Source organism: Mastomys coucha, unplaced genomic scaffold (genome assembly GCF_008632895.1).
Source record: "Mastomys coucha isolate ucsf_1 unplaced genomic scaffold, UCSF_Mcou_1 pScaffold22, whole genome shotgun sequence".
NCBI lineage: Eukaryota > Metazoa > Chordata > Mammalia > Rodentia > Muridae > Mastomys > Mastomys coucha.
This window is the reverse complement of record NW_022196905.1, coordinates 114,950,029-114,976,592: the sequence shown is the minus strand read 5'-3', so window position 1 is coordinate 114,976,592 and position 26,564 is coordinate 114,950,029. Positions and strand designations below refer to the sequence as shown.

At 44.5% G+C, this 26,564-nt stretch overlaps 1 protein-coding gene and 1 non-coding gene across 3 annotated transcripts in view; one reads left to right on the top strand and one right to left on the bottom strand.

Moving 5' to 3' along the window:
* The window catches only part of Naa25 (N(alpha)-acetyltransferase 25, NatB auxiliary subunit), a 48,875-nt gene that overhangs the window by 21,173 nt on the left and 1,138 nt on the right, over positions 1-26,564 (bottom strand). Inside the window, exons 2-11 of one of the 2 annotated variants that reach the window (XM_031337708.1) lie at positions 17,453-17,538; positions 16,422-16,560; positions 14,244-14,362; positions 9,227-9,301; positions 7,187-7,294; positions 6,900-6,978; positions 4,633-4,744; positions 4,136-4,225; positions 2,099-2,268; positions 1,321-1,433 (exon numbers count right to left, since the gene is read on the bottom strand). In XM_031337708.1, the coding sequence (XP_031193568.1) occupies positions 1,321-1,433; positions 2,099-2,268; positions 4,136-4,225; positions 4,633-4,744; positions 6,900-6,978; positions 7,187-7,294; positions 9,227-9,301; positions 14,244-14,362; positions 16,422-16,560; positions 17,453-17,538 (1,091 nt within the window). The remainder of the gene's footprint in view (positions 1-1,320; positions 1,434-2,098; positions 2,269-4,135; positions 4,226-4,632; positions 4,745-6,899; positions 6,979-7,186; positions 7,295-9,226; positions 9,302-14,243; positions 14,363-16,421; positions 16,561-17,452; positions 17,539-26,564) is intronic. The other variant, XM_031337709.1, reaches the window with a different exon arrangement.
* Positions 21,361-21,464, top strand: LOC116071875. Its single transcript, XR_004111219.1, has one exon. It is a non-coding gene; the product is annotated as a small nucleolar RNA U13 (small nucleolar RNA).

Below are 26,564 nucleotides of genomic sequence, written 5' to 3'. Positions count from 1 at the left end.
CCTTCCTTCAGTCTCTGCTCCATAGTTAGTCTGGTCACCTGGACTCTTACCTTCAGTTCTTCCAAAATAAAACTCCACTCCTGGAGGATTCTGACTACTTCCTTTTTGTCTCTGAACCATGTCTTCCCTCCTCTACTCCATCTTCTTCCCAGAGCAAACTTTTCACTCAACTATTTTTCCTCTCATGAAAACCTTCAAATGCTCCTAGAGCCGAGACTCTTTCCTGCATTTTACAATTTATCCAAGAGGCTGTATGTAGGTCTGCATCCTGTACACAAGCATCCCAAGAAAGTTCCACTAAGATAATGGAGAGAGTCTTTCAAAACCCCACTGACACGATTGGCTTCTTATCAGGATCTGGGATTAGGCATGTCACCCAAGTATGCTCAAGTGCTGAGTCCTGGTGGAGTGAAGACATGGCACTCCACTGCCCTCAGCTCACTCAAGCCTTGTGGGGATGAAAGGTCACACAGCATCAGCCTTGGCAAGGCCAGCATGGCTTACGGCACTCTCAGGTTACTAGTGAGTAAGTGATGGCAATTTATCCACGCCCTGTCGCTGCCCTGGTGCTCTGTCCCACCTCAGGCACACTGCTCCTCTGTGGGCAGAAGACTCTAGGTGCCTATTACCAAGAATGGCTCTGGAGCATGCATTAAACATTTTGAGTAGGAAACAGTCTAGTGAAGAAGTTCTCAACTACTGGGTTGTAACCCCCTTGGGAGTTGAACAACCTTTTCATACGGGTCACATATCACATATCATGTGCATCAGATATTTACATTATAACTCACAACAGTATAAAACTACAGTTATGAAGTAGCGACAAAATATTTTATGATTGAGGGTCACCAAGACATGAGGATGCGTACTAAAGGGCTGCAGCACCGGGAAGGTTGAGAACCAGTGGTTTAGAGCACAGGGTGCTCCTATGTGCAGCTCTCCAGCAGGTAAGGACATAAGCAGTCAAGGCTATCAAGTGCTAGAGTGGCTTGACCTCAGGCTGTTCAGCTTCTAGATGAGAAGCTGGCCAGGCTCCACTGCTCACTGGATCTCAGCACTAAAAGGCAGAGAATAGAGGATCCCGGGGCATGTGATTCACCTCAAAAAACTGAAAATGAAGTTCCTGTTGACAGGTGGCAAATCTGAGTCAGCCCTATTGCTGGTGAGAAGTCGTCAGTGTGGCTCTCTGCTGGTTTTAGATCTGACTTAGGATGTGACAATGCCAAGCATTGTGGCTACAGGTCAGTGGCTGTACCACCCCTCCTGAACTAAGCTGGCAAGCAGGTAGTACTTCAGCCACTAGCAGAACCGAGTACGTACTTGTGTGCACTGGGCAGCAGGCAGCAGGTCGACAAACACCTTCAGGTCTGTGAAGCAGCATGGCTTATCCCCGAACTTTTTGAAATACTGGAACATTAACTCTTCTGGGTCACCTTAAAGAGGAGGACACCAAATTACCACAGACTGAGGGAATGTCTGTGGTGACACACCTGATCAAAAGGATCTGTGTTATTTAAATTAACTTCATCTGAAGCCAGGCATGGTGGCACACAACTTTAACCACAGCACCCCATCTCAAAAAATAAAATAAAAATTACAATAAAAGAAAAAAAATAAGAGTTGGGTGTGGTAGGCACACCTATAATTTCAGCATTCGGGAAGGAGAGGCAGATTAAAGTTATCCTCAACTACACGGCAACTCCAGGCGACCCTTCCACCTTCTAAAAAGTAAAGCTGTACATGGGAACTCACACCAGAAAGGCTGAGTTCCAGGGCTGCTTGCACTACTGACTGATCCATTCTTAAAAAAGCAAAAGCAGAGAACATTCTTCACACAGTCTGAGAAATGTTAAAAATGGTGAGACTGGAAATTTCTCTTTAAACTGGGTCAGCAAGGACCCAATGGACTAAATAGACACTAATATAAAAAGCCAAGCCAACCATGGTCAGCAGATGAATCTTGTAAAACCATCTTTAGCAACTATGTTCAGTTAATAAATATGTTAAGCATATTGATAATGAGGCCTGCACTCAAGATTTGGGTATAGCCTCTCACCTTCTCCAGGGCTCACCACTACCTAAAGGTTTCTTTTCTTACCCAGCTTGTACTCGTCATTACAGCCTTGGCTCCGCAGACGCCTGATGAGCTCCAGCTTAGCTAGGTGTGGGCCTCGAACATGTCGAGAGCTTTGTGATGCCTCTGTTATCCTGTCCTCTATAAACTTCACAGCATCTTCTGCAGAGCAGTGTACTTCCCCTTCTAAGGAGCTGGGAGGAAACACAAGGCACAATTGCAGCCTCAAGTCAGACTGACCCTGAGAGACAGCACTGTTAAGAACAACAGCAGCAACAGGAGAGACAGGAGAGCACTGGCAGCATGTGTCACACTGCAGCCCCAGCCTGTAGGAAGCAGCAAAAGACTGAGCAAGGTCTTTGAGACCTTGCCTCAAAAAGTCAAGGGCTCCCAGCACCAGAGGGAAGCGGCTGACAGACCTCCATGAGTTCTAAACCAGGCTGGTCTACATAGTTCCAAGACAGCCAGAGCTATACAGAGACCCTGTCTCAAAAACACAAAAGAAAATTGAAGGGCCAGTAGTGTGGCTTAGATGGAGATCATCTGCCTCATATGCTCAGAGTGCTGGGCACACTTCCCAGCAGGGGCTTGGGGTGGTAGTGCTGCAGCCCCAGGGAGCTAGCAAGTAAGGTCAAGCAGATGTGAGAAAGCCATGAGCCTGACCTAATAGGTAACAAGCTACAAAATCACTCTTAATCTTGATTCCTGGATACTGAGGATAAAAACCACTGTCAAAGGGCCTCTGAGAGCCCGAACACCTGAGCTCCATGGCAGGACCCACAGGAAGAGAGAGGAAAACACTCCACAAGGTACTCTCTGACACACATATGTGGGCACACAAGTACACACACACACACACACACACACACACACACACACACACACACAGAGATAAAGCTTTTGTTTTGACTTGGATTTTCCTGACAGGGTTTCTCTGTGTCACCCTGACTGTTCTGGAACTAGCTCTGTAGACCAGGCTGGCTTCATATTCAGAGATATGCCTACTTCTGCCTCCTGATTGCTAGAATTAAAGGTGTGTGCACCACGCCTGGCTAAATGAAGCTTTTTTTTTAAAAACGTTTTTTAAAGATTCAACTTAAACTTGCTTAGTATTACCTATAAAAAAAGGGAATCAATAGCAGAGACATTAATAAAATATCTGAGATTACTCTTGAGCCACTTTAAATAAAAAGGAAAGAAAGAAACAGACTTACATCTACCACTTATGAAAGAGTATTTTAGGGAAGAAGACACACCACAACACTTTCTCTAATCCCATATGCATGGCACACAGCGCTGACTTAACAAAGGACAGGAGTAAGTGAGGAAGCAAGGTACTATCAGGATTTATTATTGCATTGATAGGTCAAGTGAGACTAAGTGCCACCTGGGGACTAAAAGGAGTCTTCCAGGGCACACACATTTACTATTCTAGGATGTACAGTAAAACAAAAAGGTTATTTTGAAAGGAAGGTATTATTAGAAGACAAAGTATTCCTGATGCACAAGGAAGTCCTTTTGCCCCTTCACAAAGCACCACTGTCATCCAGACAGGCCCCAGGCTAGGGGAAAACAGTAGTCCTGTGCTGGGGACACAGTTGAGTGCTGCAAAGACTTGCCCTGGGTCAGCTCCCAGCACACACAAACAGACACTGGAACTCCACAAAGACAACAACGATTTGAGGACACAGGTTAAGAAACTCCTTAACTCAAGAAACTCAAGGTGTCATTTAATGAAAGCTGCCCCAATCAACTCCTTTAAAATATAATGTGCAGGCTGGATAGCCCAGCAGTTACAAACATTGCTGCTCTTACAGGGCTTCGGTCCCCAGCACCAACATACTGGTTCATGCCTGTCAAAAACTCCCATTTCAGAAGATCCAATGCCCACCTCTTTCGGCCTCCCTGCACAACATGATGCATATATATACAGATGCTGGCAAATCACTAGTAGAATAAATTACTCCTAAAATACAATAAACTACGTAGCATATATATCACTCCTTATTTAAAGAAGAATGAAAACACTAAGACATAATAGTGAAAAGGGTGACCACTTACTGTTCCCCTTCAGCAGGAGGCGTCCAGGCTTCTTCAATCAGTCGAAAGACAGAATCGAAATAAGTCAGATAGAACTGCCAGTCATCTGAGCTAAAATCAGATCGAACGATGCACACAGGATTAAACCCATGTTGTGACAAAGTTACCTGAGGAACCGTGACTGAAACTGAATTTCTATGCCCTCCGTGTACCAGGCACCCCCCAAGGCAAAATGCAGGGGCCATGAGAGGCTGAGGCTTTTCAAGATGATCAAAAACCTAACAAAACACTTCCCAGTAGGAGTTGGGGTGGAGGCCAGTGACGCAGTGCTCATCCTCACGACCCAACTCAGTCAGCACTGCCAAGGTGCTGTTAGACCTTACCCGAAAATAAATCTCATTGCTAACCTCCAAAACATCTCAAATATGCCCAGACCTCTCACGACACATGCCAGCATCAGTCTAGAAGACTAGAAACCTTCCCAGGCCCTTTGCTCACAAGCAGTGACATCTACTCACTTTTTCAACAGGAGGCGTCGGGAAAGGGCATTGCACTCTGGCCACTTGCTCAGTTTCTTGTACATGGCCATGCATTTGTTTTCCCGACTCTGAATTTCACTTGTCAACTTCTCTACAAAAAAAAGTATAAAAGTTGGTGGGTTGGTTTCATGTCTCAGAATAAAATCTAATCATAGGAAAGACAAAATCACATTTCCCTGCTCGTGCAAGAATATAAACTCACTTTTAGAATACACACTACTATCTTACAAGATCATCTTCCTAAATACAAACCTACTCTCCAGCAATGAATTTTGGTAATTATTGATGATCCATACTGGGCTGCAGGGTGGGTGGGTGGGTGGGTGTGTGTGCGCGCGCATGCGCGCGACTGCTCATTCATGACTGGGAAGCTCAGCTGACATACCTCTGAAGCACTGATGAGGATTAAATTGAAATGAGTTAAGAATGGTAAAATTTTAAAGAAGGCAAAAACCACTTAGAAAAGTTAAGTGGGAGAGACTAGGAAGTACATCATCAATGTAGCTCAAAACATAGACCTGCATCTATATAAAGAAGGTGAAGTCAGATGACAATTTACTCCGTGATTGAGAGTGCTGGCTGCCCTTGAAGAGGACCAGTGTTCAGTTCACCCAAATTGCAGGCCATCACTACTGTGATTAACTCCAGCACCAGGGGACTGGATGCTTTCTTCTGGCCTACCTGGAAACTACACACTCATGATGCAGACATGAATTCAGGCAAAACACCCATCGTATAGAAGTAAAATGTTTGAAAGTAAAGCAGAGAAACTTACTTTTAGGAGGTAAGATAACAGGACACAGGTGTGATGGTCAATGCCTATCTAGCAGCTCACAAGACAGAAGCCGGGGTAGGTTATGTTGGAGGCTATTTTTGATCCATATAATGAATTCCAGACCAGTCACATCTATTTGCACAAGACTCTATGTCCAAAATCCAAAAGGATAGTTTTGCCAGGCATGATGACTCTGGCCTGTAATTCGAATACTTAGGAGGCTGAGGCAGAAAGAGGGTTGCTATTTGAGCCCAGCCTGAACTACGTGTGGAGATCTAAACCATTAGGAGCTGTCTCAAAAAACTAACAAGGTAATGGGGCTGGAGAGATGGCTTAGAAGAAAAGGACAGAGGACAAAGGTTTAATTCCCATCACCCACTGGCAGCTCACAACCATCTGTAACCAGCAGGTCTGATATCTTTTTTTTTTTTTTTGGTTTTTCGAAACAGGGTTTCTCTGTGTATCCCTGGCTGTTCTGGAACTCACTCTGTAGACCAGGCTGGCCTTGAACTCAGAAATCTGCCTGTCTCTGCCTCCCAAGTGCTGGGATTAAAGGCATGAGCCACCACTGCATGGCACGAAGTCTTCTGGGCTCTGTGAGCACGTCACACGTGGCATGCACTCATGCACATGGAATAAAACACCCATACACATAAAGACAACAAGAACAAGCCACAGCAGATACACTCCCTCATGTATCTTCAGTTTGAAGTCATCAGTTACCTTCAGTTAAAAACAGTTTAACCCAACCTGGTGGTGATACACACCTTTAATTCCAGAGGCAGGTGGATTTCTGAGTTTGAGGTCTGCCTGGTCTACAGAGAGAATTTCTAAATGTCCAAAAAAAGTTTATCCCAGGAGTTCACGGGCAACACAAACTCAATGGAAGAAACTGGGGGTGGCAAGGTGGAGGTGACTTAGGGGGAGTTAGGAGAAGATGGGGATACAACAGCATCAAAGTGCATGTGTGAAATTCTCAACCAATTAATAAAAAAAAGACATTGTTTTTTCAGATGGGATTTCTCTTCATAGCACTGGCTATCCTGAGACTCACCATGTAGCCCACGCCTGCTTCTGCCTCCCAACTAGTGGGAAGAAAAATATTTTTGAGGGCTGGAGAGATAGTTCAGCGGTTAAGACACTGACTTCACTTTCCAGAGGTCCTGTGTTCAATTCACAGCAACCACATGGTAGCTCACAACCATCTGTAAAGGGATCAAATGCCCTCTTCTGGTGTGTGTCAGGCATACCAGCAACAGTGTACTCATATAAATAAAATAAATAAATAAAACTTTAAAAATTGTTTAAAATATGTATTTTTAATAGTTTAAACATATATTGAGAACACAGATAAGAAAAGAAGCAAAGCATAGTGATATGAACTTATTGACTGTATGGAATTTTTTTTTTAAAAACCACAAATAATTTTCATTTTCAAATTAAAGACAAAACAGAAAACCTTATAAATTACCTCCTAGTTTCCCTCTAATGACATCCAAGGCTTCCTGGTACTTTCCCAAGCGCTCCAGGATCATATAATAAAGTTCAACCTTGCAGAAGACACAAACAGTTACTATTATTTAACAGAATCATGTCAAGACTTCCCTTTCCACACACATCCTGACAGGATGCACTTGCCAGAGGCAACTTGGCTTCACTGTGCCCGAGCTAAGGCCCCAGTACTGTTTACCGGAGGCCCAGATGGGGTCACCAGCTAAGAAGTGGACACTGGGGAGTGGAGGAAGGGTGTGTACTCACTTCAGCTTCAGCTTCTATCTTGTCCTCTTTTACCATTTTTTCCACCATCCTCTCTGCCAGGGGCAGAAACATGGTTTTCGAGAGGTTTTCATCTCGTGCGGATATAGACTGTGAGAGGAAAGACAAGTGTTTTGCTTTGATCTCTCTCTTGCTTGCTCTGTTCATGTCATCATGCAGATAACCACTGTGACCTGTGACTCTGGCCCGTTTGCTGAGTACATATCTGGATCTACCACATGGATGCGTTGGATAGTAGCTACCTTTGCATCCCAACTTCCTACTACAAGACCTAGAGCTTTGACAGGCTATTCTGACATTTATCTACAATCATTCAAAAAGGGATGAGTGTCTGCTGGGTATTACATACATTACCAGGGTGCCAAGAAGTTCACACGGCTAGAAGAGGGGACATGCCAACTGCATCTAGTTCTATAACCCCTGCTGTTAGCTAATTACTGTATAGCTGCCATTTTAAACCAGGACCACCATTAACCCACCAGTGCAGACATTCTGCTCAAGGCTCATTACCCTGAGGAAACAGTCTTGCAAGGTACATACATATAAAGAAATTAGGAGGGCTGGAGAGATGGCTCAGCGTTTAAGAACACTGACTGCTCTTCTGAAGGTTCTGAGTTCAAATCCCAGCAACCACATGGTGGCTCACAACCATCCGTAATGAGATCTGACACTCTCTTCTGGTGCATCTGAAGACAGCAACAGTGTACTTAGATATAATAATAAATTAACCTTTAAAAAAAAAAAAAAAAAGAAGAGCTGGGCAGTGGTGGCGCACACCTTTAATTCCAGCACTTGGAGGTAGAGACAGGAGGATTTCTGAGTTCGAGGTCAGCCTGGTCTACAGAGTGAGTTCCAGGACAGCCAGGGCTACCCAGAGAAACCCTGTCTCGAAAAAAGAAAAAAAAGAAGAAGAAGAAGAAGAAACTAGGAAAAGATGATTCATTCCCCTAGTATCTGGATGGTATGTGGTGAAGCCCCACAAACTTGAAGGTCATCTGACTCCAGAGCTCAGTTTGTCTGGCTGGTTTGTTGGGCTGGCTTGTCGGACAGGGTCTCACTTGTACCCTAGTTCCACCTCAAACTCCAGGTGAGTGTTACCATACCCAAGTCTATTCCAGGCTGTCCTGGCCACAGCCTCCACCCCTCTCCCCACAGGGGCTCATTATGTTTCTCACAGGAGCTCTGGGAAATAACTCTAAGACAGGGAACTGGGGCTCAAGAGCAAATACAAGCCAGGTGTGGTGCTACACATCTATAGTCCTCCGTTGTCACATACTGAGTTGGGAGCCAGCCTGGGATGAATTGATGAACAACTGATAGAATCCCAGCACCCAGGCATGGTGGCCACCTCACCTGTAACCCCAAAATCAAGACAGGAAAGCAGCAGGAGCTTGACTGAGTTTGAGGTCAACCTAGGTTACATAGCAAGTTTGAGGAGCTATTCTGCCTCAAAACAAGACAGAAACACTAAATAAAGGAAGTTGAAAAACTGTCTCAGTGGTTAAGAGAGCGAGCTGCCCTTCCATAGGACCTGGGTTCGGTTCCCATCATCCACATGGTGGCTCACAAGTGTCTGTAACTCCAGCTTCAAGAATGAGACACCCAGCCGGGTGGTGGTGGCGCACACCTTTAATTCCAGCACTTGGGAGGCAGAGGCAGGCGGATCTCTGAGTTCGAGGCCAGCCTGGTCTACAGAGTGAATTCCAGGACAGTCAGGGATACACAAAGAAACCCTGTCTCGAAAAACCAAAAAAAAAAAAAAAAAAAAAAAAAGAATGAGACACTCTCTTCTAGCTTCAGCCATCAGACACACATGGTGCACAGACACACAAACAGGAAAAATATCTAGGCACATACAATACAAATTAAACAGTCTATCAAGCACTGCCAACTTGAAGAGCCAACAGGTGATCTGTAAAGACCCTCCTGACACTTGGTGCAATGTGTCACTCAAGTTCAAAGTTCATTATAGACAATGATGGTAAAGACAGACATGAATCCCATCCTGAGCAGCATACTTACTTGCATGATTAAGCTCATCACAGACCAAAAGTAGTATGGGTTTTTGGGGACAATCTTATACAGAGCCATGCCAGCCTGAAAGACAGAGAGCTTGATTTAGAAAACATCAGCTGGAGAACAACGAATAAATTGGGGAGAGAACAGAAACAAATCTGGATGTGTGGCACATTCTCAAGGCGATCAGCAACACAGTTCCCACGTACTCCAGTTGGTGGCAGTGCCCAGTAACCTCCTCACTACAGCAACACAAGTAAATAAATGCCAAGTTTTACATCCAGAGTGACAGTTCAACTTTCAAACCGTTGTTCTAAAGTGCAAGTCCAAAACTAATCCCAAAACAGTTCTAGGAAGACTACCAAAACCCACAGAATTTGAATGTATCAGTTGATGTGATCTTCGGGCTGTGGGTGGAACAAAGTTGGCAGAGTGGTTACCCACCATGCACAAAGCCCCAGGTTCAATGCCCAACACTGCACAACGAGGCACAGGCACATGGCCGAATGCGCTAGTCTCAGGGACTGGGGAGACAGAGGCAGGTCAAGATTATAGTCAGCTATGTAGGGAATTTGAAGCCAACTTGGGCTGAGGCTCTGTCAGAGCAAGCAAGCCACAGCAGCAATCCTTACTGAAAAAGACATTGAAGCAGCCACAGCAAAGAAGGTAAGGCAGATAGGAGTTGAGCTGAGTGGGAAGTTATTAGTTCCTTCCAAGGTACCAATAATTACAGCCAAGACCATCAACCAGACACAGTGGAGCAGGCCTGGAATGAGCAAGCCTCCCAGGACCTGAGAGGAAGAGACAGAGAATCAAGACTTCAAGGCCAGGATAGAGAGATGGCTCAGTGGTTAAGAGCACTAACTGCTCTTCCAGAGGTCCTGAATTCAGTTCCCAGCAACCACATGGTGGCTCACAACCATCTGTAATGGGGTCTGATGCCCTCTTCTGGTGTGTCTGAAGACATGACAGTGTACCCATATACTTAAACACATCTTTTAAAAAAAAAAGAACAAAAACAAAACAAAACAAAAAAAAAAAAAGTCACATGCTAGGTGACTCCAAGAAAGGTGAGATACACACGCTGTCCTCCCCTCTTTAAGAGAAAATGGGAAAGTATTACTATGAAATCCCCTGGAAAATACCATCTCAAATGGACCTCGAAGGACAAAGCAAGGCTCTAGACCAGACTGAAGATATTTATGAAACACAAGCAGGTGAGAATGTCAACCAGTTCTCAGGAGGAGAAACTAGTCTGAACAAAATCAGAGAAACCGAGTCATAGGGCTGGAGAGATGGCTCAGCCGTTAAGAGAGCCTGCTGTCTTTCCGAAAGACCAAGTTCCATGGCAACCACACACACAAAGAAAGATCAAAAGGCCTGGGGACAGCTCAGCAGAACACTGGTCTAGCAACCAGAAAGCCCTGGGTCCAAGCTGTAGCATACCAAAAAAAGAGATGCCAAAAGCTAAACTCTGCAGGAAGAGTACATGTCCAATATTTGCAAGGAAGCAATTTCATGAGAAAGAAACACAACTACTTTGTAAAGTCTTCAAAAAAAGAATCTAAGTTGGGCAGTGGTGGCACACGCCTTTAATCCCATCACTTGGGAGGCAGAGGCACGCAGATTTCTGAGTTCGAGGCCAGCCTGGTCTAGAGAGTGAGTTTCAGGACAGCCAGAGCTATTCCTCATCCCCCAACCCCACAAAAGAAGAATCTAATGGGGATAGGAAAATTACATTTATTAGTCTGTATCTTTACAAGACTGCAAAGAGGGAAGAAAGCCAAAGAGGTAGGGAAGCTGCACCAGGAATGGAGCACAGTGCAGAGCGCCCTGATGCACACTGGAAGGGAAACGGGGATGGGCAGGGGACAGAGCACACGCTCAGCAAGAGGCAGACAGCCTATGCTGTCTAACATGAGGGCACACATACATGGGTGAAGACCGTTAGAAAGCCAATTTTATACATAATTTAAGGGAAATTTATAAGACACATTAAAGACATCTTGATTATTAGAAATATAAAAATTTTCAGCCTGGTGTACAGAGTGAGTTCCAGGACAGCCAGGGCTACACAGAGAAACCCTGTCTGGAGAGAAAAAAAAGGAAATGTAATCCTAGCACTTGGGAGGCAGGAGGATTTCTGAGTTCAAGGGAAGCCTGGTCTACTGAGTGAGTTCAAGGACAGCCAAGGCTATACAGAGAAATCCTGTCTCAAAAAAAAAAAGATAATTTATCTATCAGACTGAAACCACATTGTTCTTCCCCTGCATGAAAATATAATAGTATAAAGTTAGAGACATTTAAAACATACCGAAGACCTCCACAGCTACTCAGCCACATCAAAGGATGATGGGATAATGACATCTCCTCCTCTCCCCCATTTAAGATGAATGCAAAGCTAGGTACTCAAAATGAAAACCAGCTCTATGTTTTAATCTATGGAGTTTTTATTTGGTTAAACTTAGTATTAGAGCTACATCCTGCCCAGCATGCTGGCTCACTTTTAATCTCAGCACTCAAGAAGCAGAGGCAGGTGGCTCTCTAAGTTTGAGGCTGGCCTAGTCTACACAGTGAGTTCAAGCACAGTGAGAGCAACATAGTGAGACCCTGTCTTTAAGTAAATTCAGACTTTTAAAGAACTAAGTGTGCAGGCAGAGCCCTACTCCTCATCACTGTGTCTCACACTCAGGGCAGACTTTAGACAACCTTCTCATTAGTGCTCTGCTACAGCCTTTAAGGAAATATCCCCGAAAGAAACTGTGCTAGGGATGCATGCGCAGAACAGGGTGCAGTGCTGCTGGAATGCAGTCCCAGCACTAGGCAGCTGGAAGCAGGAGCCGAAGCCCTTCAGGGATGCTTGACTACACAGCAAGCCAGAGGCCAAACTGGGAAATGAAATCTGCTCTCAAAAAACCAAGGGGAGCCAGGCGATGGTGGCGCACGCCTTTAATCCCAGCACTTGGGAGGCAGAGGCAGAGGCAGGTGAATTTCTGAGTTTGAGGTCAGCCTGGTCTACAGAGTGAGTTCCAGGACAGCCAGAGCTACACAGAGAAACCCTGTCTTGAAAAACCAAAAACCAAAAAACTAAAAAACCTAAGGGGAGAAATATGTGAGTGTATGTGTGTTAATGCTGCAATTGAAGACTACTTCCATTTCAGAAAAACCACAGACAGGGCTGGAGCGACTGCTCAGCAGCTTAACAGCAAATGTTCCTCCTATAGGGGACCTACAAACAATTCCCAGCACCCACATCAGCAGGTCCAGCATTGCCTCCATTTCAGTTCCAAGGGAGCAAAAGCCTCTGTTTTCGGAGGAAACTAGCACTTATGTGCATATACCCACACAGACACACAGACATAAATAAGGGAGGTAAGAATAGGGGGTCAGATCCCCTGGACCTGCAGTTATAAATGGTTGTGAAAGACCACAGATGTTGGAAACTAAAGCTGTGTCCTCTGGAAGAACAGACCAAAGTAAAAAAAACTCTATACTTTGCAAACTTATATAAAGGAATATATACACTGATCCTGAGGAAGGATTGTACCACTTCAGTTTCTTTACTCTACCTGACTTCCTATTGCTATAATGTGGTACTGCAAAGAACAAATTAAAACAAAAACTCAAATTTAAAGAAATAGGTGTCATACACACCTGTAACCCAGCACTCAGCAGGCAGAGACAGAACCTTTGTAACACACACTTACAAGCCCAGCTGCTCAGGAAGTTGGAGTCAGGAGTATACCAAGGTGAAGGTCATCCTGGGCAAGAAAGGGTCTTTCTCTAGCCCAAGCTGACCATGAACTTCTGATCTTGCCTTCACTTCCAGAGTGCTTGGGATCACAGACATGCACGACCATGTCCAGCTCATACTCTGATGGACCCAGAGCTTTGTGCACACCAGGCAAGCACTGCACTGATTGAGCTACATCTCTAGCCCTAATGTAATTTCTTTTTTTAAAAATATTTATTTATTTATTTATTGTATGTGAATACACTGTAGCTGTCTTCAGACACACCAGAGGGGGGCATCAGACCCCATTACAGATGGTTGTGAGCCACCATGTGGCTGCTGGGAATTGAACTCAGGACCTCTGGAAGAGCAGTCAGTGTTCTTAACTGCTAAGCCATCTGTCAAGTCCCCAATGCAAAGGGCTGAGAATATAGCCAGCATGCATTCCCTGGATTCAACCCACCCGGCCCCCAAAACAGTAAATAGGTAAATATTAGCATAACATGGCTACTTAGAGCTTCAGAGCACAGGTTTCATTTTTCTGAAATATCACCTTTATCTAGAAACCAGTTCAAACTGTGTTCAAAAAAGACGCCATCAAATGTACACAAAGAATCCCTAGTGCACACATACACTCACAGATTTCTCCCCTTAGGTTTTTTGGTTTTTTGTTTTTGTTTTTTCAAGACAGGGTTTCTCTGTGTAGCTCTGGCTGCCCTGGAACTCACTCTGTAGACCAGGCTGACCTCGAACTCAGAAATTCACCTGCCCCTGCCTCCCAAGTGCTGGGATTAAAGGTATGCGCCACCATCCCAGGTGCTGAATAAGATCACTGGAAATAAGCCACCTCTGGCAATCAAGAATGAAAAACTTCAGCCATGGGGACTTCTCCCCAGATGAACTTATTAATCTCTTAGAAAGCTAACGCAGCTCAATTAGATGCATATAAATTTACTTTAGAACACCGCCTGTTTATCTATCTGTCACTGAGCTCTGGGACTTCTGCCCATTCATTTTCTGAAACCTGAACAGCAATGTCACCCAGGAGAGCAATCTGGAGCTGACACTAAACCAAAGCAAACACACCAGCAGCCAGCCAGAGACAAACTTCTCCAAGTAAAGCATTTCAAAACCCTGAACAATATGAAACTGGCTGATCACCCCCCCAACACACACACACACACACACGCACGCACGCACGCACGCACGCACGCACGCACGCACGCACGCACAGATCAGTCCAATGACAGCAGAGACTTGACGCCATAGCACAAGCCTGGGTGTGGTTACCTGCTGCATCTTCTTGTACTCGCCCACTCTAGCATAGGCCATGAACAGGTGAGAGTGGTACTCTTCGCTGTTGGGAACTTTTTTCACAGCCGCCTCGTAGAGCTTTGTGACTAACTCCGCTAAGAGGAAGAGAAGCAGGATCCAGTTATGCTTTTGTGAGAAAAGTCCTAATGCTCTTCATTTCCCTGTTTGATTAGCCTGTGGTTCGCAGCCTTCCTAATACTGAGAGCCTTTACAACAGTTCCTCATGTTGTGATGACCCCCAACCATGACATTACTTCATTGCTACTTCTGAACTATAATTTTGCTACTGTTATGAATTGTAATATAAATATCTAGTATTCAGCACATGATATTTGACCCCAAAAGGATCTTGACCCATGGGTTACAAAGTGCTGGTTTGTTAAAGGGCGGCTAAAGGAGGAGGCATTGCCCCATCTGAGCACTGCTCCTGTGCTTCCAAACTCTCTCCTCCAGCCCTTCACTGTGCAGGGACACCAACTGTAGGTTCCCAGGGTCCCTTGTGATGTCATGTCCTGGGCTTCCATGCTTTTCCTAGAGCCCAGACTGTTCTGTCCTCTCTTCCCCTCAGTAAGCCCCACTGAAGTAACCACCTTCAATCAATCTCCTCTGCAGACCCCACCCTAACAGTCTAATTCTCCACTTCAGTTGGATCGCTGTCTCTTCTGCTGTGTTCAACTCCCACTGAAAGGGAAGGTCTCTATCATAGCATTTACTGACTCACACCAGATGCAGTGAGTGAGGTGTGGCAGCTTATACCTGTGATCCCAGCCATCAGAAGGAAGGAAGGTGGAGGCTGGGCCACTGCAAGTTTAAGGTCTGCATGGCTTTGGACTGAAGTCAAGGCTATTCTGGCCTAATTAATGAGATCCATCTCAACATAAAAAACACACCAAGGACTAGAAATGCAGCTTAGGGGCTGAGTGCTTGCCTAGCATGTGTGAGGCCCTGGGTATGATCCCCAGTACCACAGGGGTCAATACTGGCTTCTTCAGCTTCACGCAAACAAGTGCTCTCTGATACAATTCTACTCCTAATTGTGGTAGCATCATAGAATGAACATCTCCTGGCAATGACCGTGACTCACTACAGCCATGGGGACATCAGCCCAGAAACACATTACACAGAAGCACACAGCACAGACCCAGCAAACAAGAAACTCAAAATAAGCTAAGGTAGCCTTGTCACTGGAAACAACAAGACAGCGATCAGGAGATGGTACAGGTGCAGACGGTTCAGGGCTAGAGGGGTTGTCCCTCTTGGGTAAGGAAGAGGCTGAGAGGGAGGGCAACAAGGCAACTAAAGTCATTCAGGACAGGTGCTCCCTGGGGAGGCTTTCCCAGCATCAACAGTGCTCTGGTCCACTCTGCCTTTTCCCTGCTGAGTGTAGTGGGGCACAGCAGACAAGGCCAGAGGACAACTCTCAGACCTTTGTTCCGTCCTTCCACTGTGGGCTTGAGGGCTGAACTCAGGCAGTCTGCATGGCAGTTTCTATCTCTGAGCTGTCTTACCAGCCCAACCACATTCTACTTCTTAAAGATATGGTGGCTTCATGAGTATTTATTATGACTCATTAACTTCAACAGAATATTATATAAACATTGTAAATAATATTTATAAAGCAATATATTTCATAATAAAATACTTTAAGAAATCCAAACAAGGCTGGAGCATAGTGGTACATGTCTTTAATTCCAGCAGTAGGGAGCCAGAGGCAGGTGGATCTCTGTAAGTTCCAGGCCAGTCAGAACTAAATAGACCCTACCCTATCTCCCCCCCCAAAAAAAAATTGGGGTGGGGGGCTGGAGAGATGTTTCAGTGATTAAGAACACTGACTGCTCTTCCAGAGGTCCTGAGTTCAAATCCCAGCAACCACATGGTGGCTCACAACCATCTGTAATGGGATCCGATGCCCTCTTCTGGTGTGTCTGAAGACAGCTACAGTGTATTCACACATATAAAATAAATAATTCTTTTAGAGACAGAGACAGAGAAAGAGGGGGGGGAGAGGAGGAAATTAACTCGTGCCGACTCTCATTCACGTAAAGGAAGCTAGTGCATTTAACTATCCCGGCGAAGCTCTTCATAGGCCACAATCGATACATTCATCTCTACTATCACCCACACGAGTCAGGGGTGATGAGGAAAGTCACTTACGTCGGTGCATCTCTCGGTAGAGGATCGTCAGGGCCTGCAGGGAGTTGTCATCTGTGGGCTCAAGGGCAGCCACCTCCTGAGCCAAGGTGAAGGCTTCTTCCTGTTTGCCAGTTCTCTGTAAGCCAATGGCCTTGAGAACCTGAGACAAGAAGAGAAGAAAAGCTAAGGTGAAAGGATGAGTGAGCCCTGGTTCTGCACCTGGGCCACAGTGAAGCCCAACTCCAAAAAGCCAGGAGGGCGAGAGGGGGAGCCTGGCAGAGTGCTCCCTGAAGCACAACGCTGAGCCAGATGTCCACCACATGCTCCTAAACCAGTGCTGGCAAGGCAGAGGCAAGTGATCTTGTTGCCAGCCAGCCTAGCCTAGTTGGCACGCTCCAGACCAATGCGACTCTGTCTCAAAATAAAATAAATAAATAGGTTTGGCTGAGGAACTGAATCAGTAGTTAAAATCACTTGCTGGTCTATAATGGACGACCAAACTTTGGATCCCAGCACTCAGGTCAGGCAGCTCACAGCATCTCTAACTCCAGCTCTAAGCGACCTGATGCCTGCTCTAGTCTCCATGGCCAAGGTGGAGAGGGAGCATATACTCACAGACACACACATAATAAAACTTTTGCTTGTTTTTGATTTTTGAGAGACAGGGTTTCTCTGTGTAGAAGGCTGTCCTTGAACTCAGAGATCTGCCTGACTCTGCCTCTCAAGTGCTAGGATTAAAGGTGTGTGTCACCTTGCTAGACTATAAAATCTTTAAAATGTCACCTGTACTCACATGTGCACCAAAATCCATGTGAAAGCAAACAAAAAGGGAAGTAAAAAATTACAAATACAACTCAAAACTGGGCATTGTGGCACAGGCTTTTGATGCCAACACCCGGAAAACAGAAGAAGGTGGATTTCATCTAAGTCTGAGGGCAGTGTGGTCTACACACCAAGTTTCAAGTTAGCCTGAGCTATTTAGAGACCCTGCCTCAAAACACATGTACAATATAACCCACAAATATGATTAACTACAGGGCAAATGCAGTTACCTTCGCACAGTGAAGATCTTTGTGTTTCTTCAACAGTTTATCAGCTTGTTGAATTGCCATTTTATTATTTCCATTATCAAGATAATCTATGAAAAAAAAATCAGTTATCATAATCCTTCACCATCAAACACAAGAAATAGTTTTCTTTGAGATCTTCAGAAAGTACCTTAATTTTTTTATTTAAAACATTATGCCAGAAGCTGAGCATAGTAGCTCACAACATTAATCCTAACACTTGGATCTCTGAGTTTGAGGCCAGCCTGGTCTACAGAGCAAGTTCCAGGACAGTCAAGACTACACAGAGAAACTCTGTCTCAAAAACCAATCAAACAAATAAAAAACCAAAAACTAACAAAACCAAGGGCTTCTGATGATTCTTCTGTTGCTGCTAAGCACCACCATAGTATTCATTAATAAAAGTTTCCTATTAAACAGGAGAGATGGCTCTGTGGTAGGAACTTGCAGTTTATGCAGAGGACCCAAGTTTAATTCCTAACACCCATGTGGCAGCTCAGGGTCACCAAGTCCTCTCTTCCCTGCACTGAGTTTCCTCTTTTTTTTTTTTGGAGATTTTACTTATTTTATGTATATGGCTGTTTTGCCTGCATGTATGTCTATGTACCAAGTATATGCCATGCCAGAGGTCAGAGAGAGCATTAGATTCCCCTGAAATTGGAGTTATGGGTGGTTATGAGATTCCATGTAGGGGCTAGGAACGGAATCTGGGTCCTCTGGAAGAACAAGTGCTCTTAACTACTGAGCTATCTCCAGTCTCCTTGATTTTTCTTTTTTTTTAAAAAGAAAACAGTGAGGCCGGGTGGTGGTGGCGCACACCTTTAATCCCAGCACTTGGGAGGCAGAGGCAGGTGGATTTCTGAGGTCAGCCTGGTCTACAGAATGAGTTCCAGGACAGCCAGGGTTATACAGAGAAACCATGTCTCAAAAAAAAAAAAACAAAAACAAAACAAAACAACACACAAAAAAATCAGTGAGTGGTTAAAATATTTTTAAACAATAAAGTTGGAGTTTCTAAAATCTTTTTTAAAAAATATTATTTTTTAGTATGACTGCTGTCTGCATATACACCTGCAAGCCAGAGATGCCATCAGATCCCATTATAGATAGTTGGTTGTGAGCCACCATGTGGCTACTGGAAACTGAACTCAGGTCCTCTAGAAGAGCATCCAGTACTCTTAACCACTGAGCCATCTCTCCGGTCCCCTTACTGTTTTGTTTTTAAAGGAATCCTTGGGGCCAACAAGATGTCTGAGCAGGTGAAGGAACATTCCCCTGAGCCCGATTATCCAACTTAGAACCCAAGGACAGCATGGTGGGAGACAATCAATTGCCAACGTGGCCTTCTAACCTCAGGTGTGCAGTGCACAACACATAGTAAGGAAATAAATGTAAAAGTACTTTTGTAAATTACTCTTTTTAATGTTCAAGCTTCAAAGTTTCGGTGACTAAACCCCTTTGATAAACCATCAAGTATTCATTTTGCCTTGAAACTCTAATGCAGTGAAGAAAAGATAAGCCTGGGGAGGAGAAAGGAAGCAGGCAGGGTGTAAGGAACACAGTCAAAATCAAAACCGGTTCTGCTGTGAGGAACCAGAGCTATCTGCCCATTTAAAACCAATGCTTATTGTGTATGTGGGTGTAAGCCATGACAATTTGACATGACTACCACAGTTGAGTGTTCCACGGCCTCACAGGTACCAGACCACCCGTGTATCTCATACATGTTCAGCATGAGACATGGGAACTCTAGACACAGCTGTCCATGTGACTCCCCAGTTTGTATGCCCCACCCCATGTCTCTCTTCCTTCCTCCTCCACATCCTACAACACTGTCATACTTTCTGTGTGTTCCCTGTGTAAGGCCAGGCAGGCACACTTTTCTTTGTGTCTCACCTATGTAACCCTTCAGTGACCTCCAGATAGTCACAATGCCCTATCTCCCTTTTGTCAAAAGCTCAATAGTATTTCGCAGCCCATCCCAGTGTGGACATTTGACCAACCTGGGTAAATCAGGTTTCTTCCTGATAACCAGAAGTTACAACACTGAGAGTCACAGAAAGCCATGGGCAACAAAAAGCCTACATATATGGTGTCTTAGGTTATCAGTGATCCATTCAGAAGCTTCACAGGACATAAGCAGGATAGGGACAAATAAAATGCCACCTTCTGCCTCTACTCATGCAAGAAACAAAATCAAAACAGGAAAATCTCCCTCTATCCAAAGCCCGTGCGAGTGGGCCGCAGTCATCACTACTCTTGCCCAGGACCAGAGTTCAGTTCTTGCACCAACATGACAGCTCACAATTCCCTATCACTCCAGTTCCAGGGCATCCCACACGCTCTTCACATCTCCCTGGACACTGCACACAGGGAGTATTATAGCCACATAGACACATAAATACACTTTAAAAAAATTCAACAACTTGGAAGGAAGGAGGCACCCTGATGAGGTCTGTCTGTGGGGAGAGGCTGACCACAACTTAGTATGGCTATGAAGCCAACAGGTCTGCCCTGAAAAATGCAATTAATGAGCCAAAGGAAATGAATGTGAAGAACCAAGCGAGCAGAGAGAAGGTAAAACATCCAGAGGAAAGCAGAGGCTGAGACCTGGGCAGCCTCCTACCTTCCCCAGCACTCCACCCTCAGTTCCAACCTGGGACTCTGGGAAGCTTCTAACTGGGGCTGCTGTCTGGGCTTCTGTACCCTGTGACACAGTGGCACTACATGGCCTGATGTCAAACCTTCTGCCCCTAGTGCTTGGACAAAGGCTGATTAATTGGCCTATAACTTTTTTGGGAAAAGTTGATTTTCAATTTACACTACTGAGTCTCTAATATAAATTACATAGCCCTTAAACAAAACAGGCCAGTAAGTGTCCTGAGTTAGTAAGTCTTTTTAAAAGTTATTCATGGGTAGTTGTGGTCTGGCTGGGGACTGTCGCTATCTCCTTAGTAAGACAACTGTCAAATCAGCCTCCCAGACAGAAGTCAGACAGAGGAGAAAGCGTCACAGGGCATAGTAAGCACCAGGCCAAGGAGAACACTTTTTGGGTAAGTGGTCCTCCCAGAGAGGACTAGAACCCACCTGAAGGCTTTCCTGCAGCCAGCTTGGCCCCACCAGGCCTTCTCTTACCTTTTCACTAGTATCTTCCTTCCTTCTGCTTCTTTTAATGGAGGGTGCAGACAGGAATTTAGTGACATTTTGTTTTTATTGTTTCCTCCCAGCCAGAGATATGTTTCTGCTACTAATAATGATACATACTGTAATTATTGGGGAGGGGTGACCTAGGGATTTATGCATGTATCCTAGCCAGAACTATGCAGCCAAAATGACTTTCAACTTTTTTATTTTTTCCTGGTTGTTTATCTTTTACTTCTTTTTGAGGCAGGGTCTCTATGTAACCTTGGCTAGGTGGAACTTGCTACATACACCAGGCTGGCCTTGAATTCACAGAGTTCTACCTTTCTGTACTTCCGAAGTACTGGGACTAAAGAGAAAAAAAAATTATATTTATGTATTTATTTGTGTATGTGTGGAGTACACATGTGCCACAGCATGAGATGAAAGCCAGCCTGGTCTATATAAGTTCCAGGCCAGCCAGGGCCACACAGTGAAACCCTGTACTAAAAAAAGACAAATAAATAAGTAAAATAGGCCGGGCAGTGGTGGCGCATGCCTTTAATCCCAGCACTTGGGAGGCAGAGGCAGACCGATTTCTGAGTTCGAGGTCAGCCTGGTCTACAGAGTGAGTTCTAAGACAGCCAGGGCTATATAGAGAAACCCTGTCTCGAAAAACCAAAAAAAAAAAAAAAAAAAAAAAAAAAACCCAAAAAAACAAAACAAAACAAAACAAAACAAAAAAAAAAAAAAAAGAAGAAAGTCACTTTTAGATCCTTTCTGGTTCATAAAGCGTGGTGATTGGGTGTTCACGCCATTGCGTGACATGTGCTGCCCATAAACCTTGTTATGACGTAGGCACACTACCTGTCTGACGAGAGAAAAAAAAAAAAGTAAAATAAAATAAAATAAAATGCAGCCTGGCAGGTAGTGCATGCCTGCCATTCCAGCAATCAGGAAGATGAGCCAAGAGGATTAGAAGTTTGAGGCCAGTATGGACTACAGAACAAGACTATTTCAATGACAAGGACAATGTGGCCTAATTCATCATTTGCCCCTTTTAAGTCATTCCTATGCCTTGATCACTTTGATGGACTATATCCTCTCAAATTGAACCTAACAGCCTTGCCATCTTTTAAAAAGCAGGCAGAGGGACTGGAGGAGTGGCTCAGTGCGCAAGAGACTGCTCACCACAGGACTGGGATTTGATTTCCAGTACCCACATGGCTGCTCACAAACAGACTGACTCCAGAGACTGACATCTTCTTCTCAGTTCCAGTCACCAGGAAAGCATGTGATGCAGACACACACGAAGACAGAACACCTGAACACAGTCAATAACAATAACAACAAAAGTGCAATAAAAACATCTAAACCTATTTTCCACTCAATAGTCTGAGCTTTTTCTTAGAATACAAGTCTGATGGGTAGATAAATCCTTCAGTGCCTTTTAAACCACAAGAACTCAGCCACCTGCAATCCCAGCATCTAGGGAGTGGTGGCAGCAATGTCAGGAGTAGAAGGTCTTCCCAGGCTACAAACTAGTGTGTGGTCAGCTGGAACTAAATGACCTTGAAAAAAATAAATGAAAAGGGCAAACCTCTCAAAGGAAAACAAAACAGGTTTCCTGGTCCTTCAAAGAGCTTCCAAGACCCCACTCCTCTGCTGTCTGGTTCCACTTCTACTCTAGCACTTCCTGTAGAGGAATTTCATCCAGTAACAGGTGACTCTGGCAAGGAATCACATCCAAAGACCTAGGTCTGTATAATCTGGCTAGAATGTAGACATGCCATAAACCTTTAACCCCAAACAATGAAGGTAAAGTCTGTAAAATGATATAGCCATGTTTGAAAGTGAGGGGCAGACAAAGTGACAAATCAGAGAAAGATCTGACAAAATGAGTCTAAGATAGGATATGCCCAACTCTCAAGAGAACAGCACAGGAAAGAGAGGAGGAGAGGGAGGTAGAGGGAGAGAGAGAGGGACAGGGAGAAGGAAGAGGAGAGACGGGGAAGAGAGAGCAAGAGCAAGCTAGCAGTTTTACTGAAACAGTTTTACACAAACAGGTAGCAGATGAAGACAGAATGAGCCAGAGAATGAGAAGGTGCCAGATGATTAGAACAGGTTGCCAGAGTTAGTCTGAGGTCCAGCAGAGCAATTCAGTGAGAAGCCAGTTTTAATCAGTCAGCTTGGAGAGGAGTTTGGATCAGAACAGCTGAATTGAACCAGCCAGCCAGTGTTGAGGAAGAACTAGAAAGGGTGAGCTTATTGAGCAATAAGCCTCCAAGATGACAATTCATCTGGTGAATAAAAGTTATGATTAAGGAGCTGTGGAGAGACTGAGGTTAAGTGCACTGACTGCTCTTCTAGAGGTCCTGAGTTCAATTCCCAGCACCCACATAGTGGCTCACAACCATCTGTAATAGGATCTGATGGTCTCTTCTGGTCTGAAGAGAATGACAGTATACTCATATAAAAACCTCAAAGGGCTCAAGGCCAGCTCGGTCTACAAATCAAGTTCCAGGACTCCAGTTAACTCTCTGGGCTAACAGTTTAACAGGTCTCTCATTACCAAGATTCTATTATCCTCTATCCCATGTAAAATGTTTTCCAGAAATTGTTTTCTTTTCTCCCTGCCTCCAGTGCTGAAGACTGACCCTGTGGCAGTCACACAGTGGCAGACACTACACTGAGCTACCTCCTCATGTGTCTATTAGGAGACATGCCTTTTGGAGTGTTTATATCCTCACTGCAGAAGAAAAGATGTTGGGTGTTGTTTTGTTTTGCACCCCTCCCCCAGCTTTGTGGCTTTGGCTACATAGCAAAATTTGTCCTTTTATGTATACATATTTGTCCTTTATGTAGTTCCAGTACCCCTGGAGCTTGCCCTGTAGTCCAGGCTGGCCTTGAACATCTGCCTGTCTCTGCGTCCAAGTGCTGGGATTAAAGGCATGCAATAGCACTGCCCGCCTAAGAAAGGGTATTGTACCAACTGAAATTTCCACAGAAAGTCAAATAGGCTGGCTCAATCATGCAGACAGATGAGAGCTGAGTTTGAACCCCAGAACCAAGAAAAAAGGATGGACACAGTGGCACACTTGTGTCCCAGTGCCGGGGAGGCAGACAGGTTGGTCCGTTGGGAGTCTCAACCAATCGAGGCTACCTGACAAGTGTTAGGTCAAAGAGACCCAGAGTCAAAAAAAAAAAAAAAAAAAAAAAAAAAAAAAAAAGGTAGAAGATGCCTGAGGAATGGCCTTTACATGCACACACACTCACATGTTTATAAACACACATGTACACACACACATATATGTACACATGCACCATAAATAATACCTCATCACTTCTAAGATTCACACAGTTAACACTGCTCAACAAATTACCCTTGATTGAAGACCTTTCAAATTTTTACTAATGATCTACAATAGAATAATTACCTTCCCTATGTTTTGACTAGATACCCAAAGGAAACATCCTAACTCATCAATGAAGTGACTATCACTGGAGAGTCTGCTGTAATCATGCTACACCAAAGACAAGACTGTAATGCACAACAGATTAGAACAAAGTGTGCATGTGTGTGTTCACAGGTTGGTGTTGTGCATATGAAAGTCAGAGGATAACTTCCCAGAAAAGATTTTCTCCTAACACCATGTGGGTTCCCAGGATGGATCTCAGATAATCAGGAATGGCAGCCAGTGCCTTTGTGCACTGAGCCATCTCACGGCCCCAACATTGGCAAGAACAGCAGAAAAAAAGCACTGGGCTCCTCAACTCAAACAAAAGGGTTGACTGGTGAGAACTAGAAAGAGGTTATTTCAAAACAGCAGGAGGATGGCTCGTGGCACTAGCCTTTAATCCTGTCTCACAGACCGAGACAGGAGGGTCTTTTGAGATCAGCAGAACAAGTTAGGGAGCTCCAGGCCAGTCTGGACTGTAGAAACTGGTGTTCAACTTCAGCCCACAACTCACTCCTTACAGCCTGAGCCCACAAATCTGTCCAGCCTTCAGTTCCCTACAGTGACTAGCTCTCAGTTAACACTGAACATCAATCTATGGCTGAACTCCCGACTGATGAGCTTGTTCATGGATCAGCTAGTACCGTCTAGATTTAAGGATTAGCAGTTGTTTAGGAGCATCAGTGTGTTTGAACAACATAATTCAGGAGCTATAAGTACGAAGCCTGTAACAAGGCCTATCCACTTTCTATTAGTCCCTCCGAAGCCCTCCTCTACTCTCTCTCTACAAGCTGTAACAAAAGCCACATAATTCAGACTTCACTTTGAGAATACGACCTGTCACTTCTGGTTAATAAATATACCCTGATGTTTGGCAATGTGAAATGGTGCTTTTTATTTAACAATTCAAAATACTATTAACTGTAACTGAATATAAGACCAACAGCATTCTCCTTAGTCTTCAAGAACAATGTTATAAATATAATTATTCTTAAAAAGTTTTTTTTTAATAAGACTTTTCAGAAAAAGGAAAAGTCAACAGGCGGTATGTTTAAGGATGTGATTCACAAACTCTTAGGTTTTACTTTCTATTACCCAGAAGCAGGACAGCTGCAAGCTAGAGATAAGCCTGGTCCATATGGGGCCTGCAAAGGGAGGATGTGCAGCAATGGGGATATCGGAGTCCTCTTTCTACTAGCCCCAACATCTGCGATCTTAGACAAATCTAAGTGATGCAATTTCTAGCACAGTGGTTATGGTGAAGCTGGAGTTCAAATCACAAGTCCAGGATGTATTAGAGCTAGATAAATCACGTAAGAGCAATAAGCTTGCTGCTCCAGCTGTTTAATGTGTGTGTGTGTGTTGAAAGCTCAAGGTCACTGACTAGATCCAGTGTTCTGAACTCTATGATTATCCATTGCACGGGGCCATTACTGCTAGAAATAGGCAATCGGAAGGTAAGTCATCACACAACATCGTGCCTAAGGGCCTTGAGGTGGCTCTGCAGGTGAGTGCTCGCCATTCCCGACAACCTAATCCCAGGACCTTTATGATAGGGAAGAACCAACTCCCTCTTGCTTGATGTCCTCTGAATTCCACAGGCACACAATTCTATTCATGTGACCACACCCTATCACACACGCCCCAAAACAATTCTTCAACAAATGTAGAAAAAAAAAAGTCATTGCTGGACAGTGGGGCACATGTCTTTGATCCTAGCACTTGGAGGCAGAGGCAGGCGGATTTCTGAGTTCAAGGCCAGCCTGGTCTACAGAGTGAGTTCCAGGACAGCCAAGGCTACACAGAGAAACCCTGTCTCGAAAAATCAAAAAAATCATCATACATATGAAAGTATGATTGGGGTTGGAGAGATGGCTCAGCAGTTAAGAGCACTGACTGCTCTTCCAAAGGTCCTGAGTTCAAATCCCACAACCACATGGTGGCTCACAACCATCCCTAGTAATGAGATTTGACCCCCTCTTCTGGCGTGTCTGAGACAGCTACAGTATACTCACATATATAAAATAAATAAAATCTTTAAAATAATCTATTAAGAAAGATGATTGCTGGGCATAGGGCAATCCTATGTAACACCAAAAGTTGGGAAGCAGAGGCAAGATAGCTGAAAGTTTGCATCCAACTGGTCTACATAAGGAGTTCAAGACCTGGTACTGAAACCTTGTCTTAAAAAAAGGAAAAGAGCAGCTGGGCCTGGTGGCCCACACTTTTAATCCCAGCACTTGGAAGGCAGAAAGCAGGTGATTTCTATGACTTCCATGCAGTCAAGGGCTACACAGTGAGGTCCTGTCCCAGTACCGAAACGCTGGCTTAACAATAGTCTGTAACTACAGTTCTAGGGCATCCTGATATCCCTCTTCAAGCACCAGGAATGTACGTGGTGCACAGACATCAAACTGGCAAAAACCCACATATGTACCAATTTGCTAGAGACACAAGCACCCACTCTGCCAAGGAGGATAAAAAAAAAACCTGAAAACGAAAAAGGCCAAAACCCATAA